This window comes from Teleopsis dalmanni, chromosome 1 (assembly GCF_002237135.1).
Source record: "Teleopsis dalmanni isolate 2A chromosome 1, ASM223713v2, whole genome shotgun sequence".
In the NCBI taxonomy this organism is placed as follows: Eukaryota; Metazoa; Arthropoda; class Insecta; order Diptera; family Diopsidae; genus Teleopsis; species Teleopsis dalmanni.
In genome coordinates, this window is record NC_051846.1 from 207,487,325 (window position 1) to 207,494,141 (window position 6,817).

Sequence of the window (6,817 nt, forward strand, 5' to 3'; positions counted from 1 at the left end):
ATTGCTGCTTTATTATTTATTTTTTGCAGTTTCAGCTTTTTTGTCAAAATTGGGTTAAAATGAAAACATATCGCATTTCAAAACAACAAGGATGGAAATAGTACTTTTGTTTGGTACAATGAAGCATATTTTCTGTACGAGTATTTTAGCGCATAACAACCTTTTTTAATGTAAATAAGGCAGAGATCCTTGTATATTGAATAACAAATCGAAATAAGCCAAAATTAGATTTTCGTAACGTTAGTCACTTACCAAACTCACATAATAGGTCCTTCGCGTTGCCTTCTTTCTGATTCCGTAGCCAAACTCATCAACTACATTTTCGGCACTTCTAATATCTGTTTTGTTTTTTTTCTTATTTAATGCAAATAAAAAATATTATTCTTAGCACTTTCTAAAACTTTCGTTTTAAGTATTTAACATTTATGCAAATTTTTTGTCTCTCGGAATATGTTTCTTTGGTTTCACTTTACTTTACTTTACTTAGTTTTTTAAAATTTGCAGGATTTTTTCAAATATCGACGAAATTCACTTCACTCGTCAAATTCATACTCGAATGACTTTAGTTTGCAAATTTAGTTCAAATTATTTTTGACTTTTTTATTTTATTTGTGAAACTGATAATTTGAAACCAATTTGCTTAGGTTTTTATGCATTTTGATGTTGATGAGGTCTTCAAACGTCATTCTATTGGTTTTGAATATATATTATATATAAATGCGGTTAGTTTTATTATTATTTGCTTTAAAAATTTTAGAAACATTATTCAATAACAGATCCATATTGACAACAATGAAGCAAAGAATAATAACTCTCAATTCAATAACTCAAAAGCATGGACTTGCATGGAGTATATCCACACTGCATTCATGTAGGGATATTAGTATTCTGTTGAGTCTTTTCCGAGTTAGTGCATCTGGGTAGGGCAGTTTTACTCTTTGATAGGTGAGTAGAGTTCCACCCATCTAAGACCTAACAGTCGCTAAAGAAGTTCTAATTAAAACCTTCGCTATTGATTAAGACATATCCATAGCAGAAATTCATTCAAAAAACCAATTAAAAGAATTTTATTTCATATATCTTACTCATCTAAGATGTACCAGTCGGTGAAGGACTTATAATTAAAACCGTTGCTATTGATTTTTATAGTTATTTTGATAGTGTTTGCTAATTCAAAACTAAAATTCTCTGTACTCTTAAAAGTACTAATCAAAAAAACATATTGGTTAAAAAACATAGTGCATTAAGCCGTTTGAAATTCGGACAGGTCAGGTTCTATTAACTCTTAATTGACAAATCTCAAAGCAATGGTATAAAATAATTTCACATGAAATATGATAAATATTTAAAACTTAGAAATCTCTACTGTCTAACGAACTTAAAGTCGCAATTATAAATTCATATTATATTGTTATATTGTATCAAGTTTTTTCGGCCCTGCAGTAACATCTAATATTATAATACACCCAATTATTGCAAACAACAACACGAAAGACCGGGAAAAGGCTAGCTTATGTCTCAAACAAATTCATCTTATTTGCACAGTTACTGCCATTACATAAGAAATTAAAAAATGTACTAAATCGCATAATCCAAGGCTTCTAAACCATCTTAACCACATTATATTGAAACTTCGAAATATTTTTACAATTTAACGAACGCCTATAAACATACAGTAATATTGTTGATATATTTGTGTTATTTTGCTTCGTTTTTTGCTGAAATAAGGAATATTTGACTATTCTTATAGAAAGAAAGGATTAGACACTCTTACCTTTTATGTTCATTTATTTTCTGGCTTTAATATAAGAAAATTCAGACATATTCAGAAACTATTTTCTGTAAAAAAGAGTTTAAATTTATCTAGTCAAAACTAAAACTAAGCTTAAACTATACAAGATAAATTTGTGTGTCTACCTTTCGCTTTTAATAGTTTTAACAACTTATTTAATTTATTCCTGAGCTGATGATCTCGATTGATTGCTTACGTCGTCAGTAAAACCGATTGCTAATCAGGTCTTCAAGGCAGATTGCAATAATATGATAGAGTGCGTTCTATTAAATTCAAATAGAATATTCTGTTAAAATCATAAGCTAACATTACTGTATTCGATTCGTTTCGTCTTAATAATAATTGATTGTTTTTTTTTACTACTGTATTAGTATGTTTTCTATCTATTTACATCGAAAATTTTAAGTTTCTAACAATAAATAAAAACTTAATTTAGCCTAAAATGAAAAATATTTTTTTAAAATGCTTTTTATTCAAAAAAATTTTAGACCCAGGAGAGAGTTACCACTTTAAATTGTGTGGGCTGTAATCACATATGCAGACTCAAATAGACATGAATCAATATTTAATATTATTTGAATAAAATTATAAAATTGTAAAGAAGCTTAAATTATTTATTAAAGAAGAAATAACAAATCAATTAGACAAATATAGTAATAGAGAATGAGAAATGAGAAATGAATACGATAATTTTCATAGCATACACTTAGGTGCCAATTTAAAATATTCAAACAAAATTATTAAAATACACTTGCATGATATTCCAAATACAAATAGTTGATCCAAACGTAGAAATGTACTTTTGTTCATATAAATTTATTGAATGGAAAAATAATAATCGAATAAATTAAAATAAAAAATGTGCCAAATGCGTGTACAGAAGGCTTAAATTCTAATAAGAAGATAGAAAATATAAAAACAAAATATTCTTTAATTAAAGCTATCATTTACTTTACTATTTTACTTTCATTACAAAATTGATAACGTTTGTTCATTTGTTAATTTATCGATTTTTGTTGCTTAATAATTATAACAATAAATTTAGTTATGCATAAATAACAATCACCTTCACAAACTCACTCTTTAACTTTATTTCAATATTAATCACACCCGCGATTTTTATCCTTGATTTAAAAATAATTTTTTAAATGAAACTAAAACAACGCATATTTCAAAAAAAAATTCATTAATTATGTATGTGTTTACAAAATTCTTTCATTCATTTGAGTAACTAGAATTTTTAATATATGCTTCTAATGGTTAATTTTTTTTTTTGATTTTTACTTCTTTTCTAATTGTAAACAATTTCAAAATATTTTGATATTTTTTGATTTGTGCTCTCCGTTACTAAACCGAATCGTTTTGAAGGCAACCACAAACTGAGCCTTCCTTTCAGATATTTATATTTTCATACCAACTTCAAGGCAATACATATTCTCGTTAATGAACAATTCTCTCTCAGCAACTCAATACGAGCGTTTCGCTTTCTCCACGTCAGTTGCCCACATCTGTGGCAATAACACACTAACAATGTCTCTTATCAGTTATTATGCGTATTTACAACAAAAAGTATAGCTGGCAAAATTGTAAACAATAGAGCTTTTTCATTCATGGCTAAATGTTTAACCAAGAAAAAGCTTACTACGAACACGTTTTTGAGGAGCAGCAAGTGTTTTGCTTACAAGGGGAAGTTGTACTAAGAAACGTAGTAAAAGCTCGTCTGTTTTGAAAAAAATGACCACAAGCAACTTTTCGCTATAAGAATGAATAAATTTTTTTTATTAGTTGTTTTTCTCGTCATTTTTCGTATGCAGTTGAAGCAAAGTTTAGATTGTAAGCATAAACAGTTAACAGAGTTCATGCTTCTTCAATACCAATACTCTTCGTACAGCAACTATCAGTTGTTTGTATGATTTTGACGTTAGTGCGGCTTTGTCTTCTATAGAAGTAGAGTGTAAACATAGCTTTGTTACCATGTAAAAGATTTATCGAGAATCTACGAAGTTTACAGGGTAGAGTAGATTGATAGTAGGTCTAATTCCTAAGAAAATCTTTCTTTAAAAAAGTAACTTATGTATTATAAGTGAGACGTATTCGAATAGCAAACAAAAGACAAGGACAAAAATTTTTATTTAAATTTGGCTGACCATACAACGCTGTTTCGAGTATTGCCAAGTACTCATCATGAGTGGTCTTAGGAAATATTCGAATTTCTTTATAATTAGTTTATAGTCCGTATATAATTTGTTTGGACTGCAAGTGCCAGGCTTAGAACTCGTGCCTGTTAAATTAGAAGCGATGACTAATCGTGTTTTTTCACAAGTAGCCAAGACTGCACAAACTTTCCGTGCTCAAGTTCTAGGTTTTGTTGTCACTTTTTTATTTAAATAGTGACACTAACCAAAGCACTTGTCGTGCTTTAAATAAGAACGAACTTATAGACTACAGCTACATTTTGGAAACATAAGTTCAACGAATTGAAAGTTCATTTTTGAAGTTGCCTATTTTTGTTTCAAAGATGTCGCTATTCTTTTGTAGACACATCTGTTATGCATATGTTTTACTTACTATATGTATGACTTTTAAATAGTTTCTTTTAGTCATAAAGAGGTATCACTCACTTTTTTTATGTACCTTCGATTGTGTTTAATTTTAATTTTTTGCAAATTTCTGTTGAAAATTGCACTCAAAATACAATACTCTACATTAATCCATAATTATGTTTACAGATTATATTAATTTATTCTTTATATTCATACAAGAATTGAAATTTTGTGAATTTTAATCATTTTCTCTAAATATTACAATAAATAAATACATTTTTATTTTTAATTTAAACTTATCCTAATTTAGCACCTAATAGACGCTTTAGTACACCGTATTTACACTATTTCCCAACATGCTTGCATATTCACTTTGCAAGCTCACTCGAAAAAATCCAGTATGCCCTTCAGGAATTCATAGGCAAAATCACTCTCGGCAGAGGCGGCTTTCTTCTTCTTATTCTTTTTGGCTTTTTTCGTTTTACCCTTTTTTGTTGTTTCTGCAGCAACGGCTTCGGGTGTGGCGGGTGTTACAACTGAAGCGATTGCTTCTTCTACAGCACTTACACCACTACCTTCTGCAGGTGCTGCTTCTGAGCCCTTATCTTCCTTACTTTGTATCTTTTCTTTGCCAGCTTGAACGGTGCGTGTTTGATCAACAGCTGGTGTAGCTACTGGCTTGGCAACCGTTGGTTTAACTTCATCTTCATCATCATCTAATTCATCTAATAGCCCACCCAGACTAAGCAAATAGAATTTTAACACATTTTTATGAATACAATAAAATTTTAATCATTATCTTACCTGAATCCACCATAATCAGCATCTTCGGGTGCCTCTTGGGTATCATCACCATATTCTTCTTCATCGTCAGTGTCAGCATCAGTATCAGTATCGTCTTCATCATCTTCTTCATCTTCATCGGCATCATAATCATCATCGTCATCATCACCACCAGCTGTAAAAATATAAAAAAATTTAATCATACACTAAAAATAAAAGTTTTCATTTGATTATTATACGAGTGTAATGTTATATAAAACTAGACATTCATTTTAAACCAATATATATAGAGTATTTTTATTCAACATTCTATTTATGAAGTCGAGTATTACGCGTTTCTAGAAACATAAAAAATTAACTTTAATTAGCTTTATCTGTTCTTATTAGCTTATGAATTTGTTTATAGAATATTGAATATTTTTTATAGAAATGTATTATATATTTAAGGAAAAAATAAATTTATAAATATAGAACTTATAAATAATCCAATATTACCTCCAAAGCCGAAAATGTCATCATCATCATCGTCTTCGCCTTTGTTTACTTCACTTGGCAATGGCTCAGCTTCAGCTACTCTTAAACCTTCCGGTCCAAATTTGAAACACGATACACGCAATGCAGCCTCAATTTCATCTTCTGCACGCAATTCAAATCCTAAGCAAGCTTTGAAATTTTCTTTAGATTTCGAAAGACCATACACACGTCCACAGAACTTTGAATAGCCACCAGGTAATCCCACACAAATAGGCTTAGCTTTCTTACCTTTCAACGTGTATACAAACAAATCACATTTTTATTACTTATAAAAAACTTTAAATATTATTGTTATATTTACCAGAAATCGTTCTTGTAGCCAAGGTAACATCGCCATATTTTATGGAGACTGACATTTTTTCATCACCTAAATATGTAATTTTTGCACAACCAGGACCACGAATTGGAATCAATGGCAAACCGAAAGTACGACAACAGTCACAGTGCGTATCTGAACATTTGCAATATTTGCTAATAGTACTGGGATCATCCTCATTTTTTACCGGAGTGGTACTAGAAATAGCAGGACTAGTACTGGAAACAGGTGCTGCAGTTGGCACTACTGCTGCAGCTGGAGCTGCTACTGGTTCTACTTCATTACCATTTGTACTAATAATTTCGTTAGCCGACGTATCTGCGTTGTTTAGTGCTTCCAATGCAGCTTCATCAATTATTTCATCTTCTGGTTGTGCAGTTCCTGTAATATCTTCTATATCTTCAGTTTCTACATGCTCAATTTTTGGTGGTTCTGGCGCTACATTTGGATCGATTTCATCCTCTGCCAAGTTGATTTGTTTAAAATGTTCTGATATTTTATCTGCGCGTCTATAAACATTTTTCGCCTCAATTAAGTTGCTTGTAGCGAGACAAGCGAGTAAAGTGCAGAGAAGCGCTATTTGGAATCTCATCTAAAAAAAGATTATTAAGTTGAGAATATAAATGTTAAAGATGTGAAAAGAATTAAAGGTAATAAAAAATTTTTACAATATGAAATACTTAAATATTTTTCTTGAACAGTGTAATAATACCTGAAATAGAATAGAATAGAAATCAATGGGTCACAGACTCCCAGAAAAAGGAGTAGTGCAATCAAGACAGTTCATTTTTGATGCAAGCCGACTTAAAGTGAACACAAAGCACTAACTTTTGAAGGTTACTGAATACA

General features: G+C 30.1%; 1 protein-coding gene across 1 annotated transcript; it reads right to left on the reverse strand.

Annotated features, from left to right (window-relative positions):
* Positions 1-4,643: 4,643 nt before the first annotated feature.
* LOC119675132 lies at positions 4,644-6,560 on the reverse strand. Its single transcript, XM_038086324.1, has 4 exons — positions 5,954-6,560; positions 5,614-5,880; positions 5,140-5,293; positions 4,644-5,077 (listed from the first exon to the last, which is right to left on the reverse strand). Exons 1-4 carry the CDS (start codon positions 6,558-6,560, stop codon positions 4,717-4,719), a joined length of 1,389 nt encoding a protein of 462 aa, XP_037942252.1. The 3' UTR covers positions 4,644-4,716.
* Positions 6,561-6,817: the final 257 nt, after the last annotated feature.

Coding starts and splice junctions, on each gene's coding strand:
- LOC119675132 (XM_038086324.1), bottom strand. CDS start 6,560: ATGAGATTCCAAATAGCGCTTCTCTGCACTTTACTCGCTTGTCTCGCT. Junction 5,294..5,613: donor TGACATTTTCGGCTTTGGAG/GTAATATTGGAT, acceptor ATATTTTTACAG/CTGGTGGTGATGATGACGAT. Junction 5,078..5,139: donor GCTGATTATGGTGGATTCAG/GTAAGATAATGA, acceptor CTATTTGCTTAG/TCTGGGTGGGCTATTAGATG.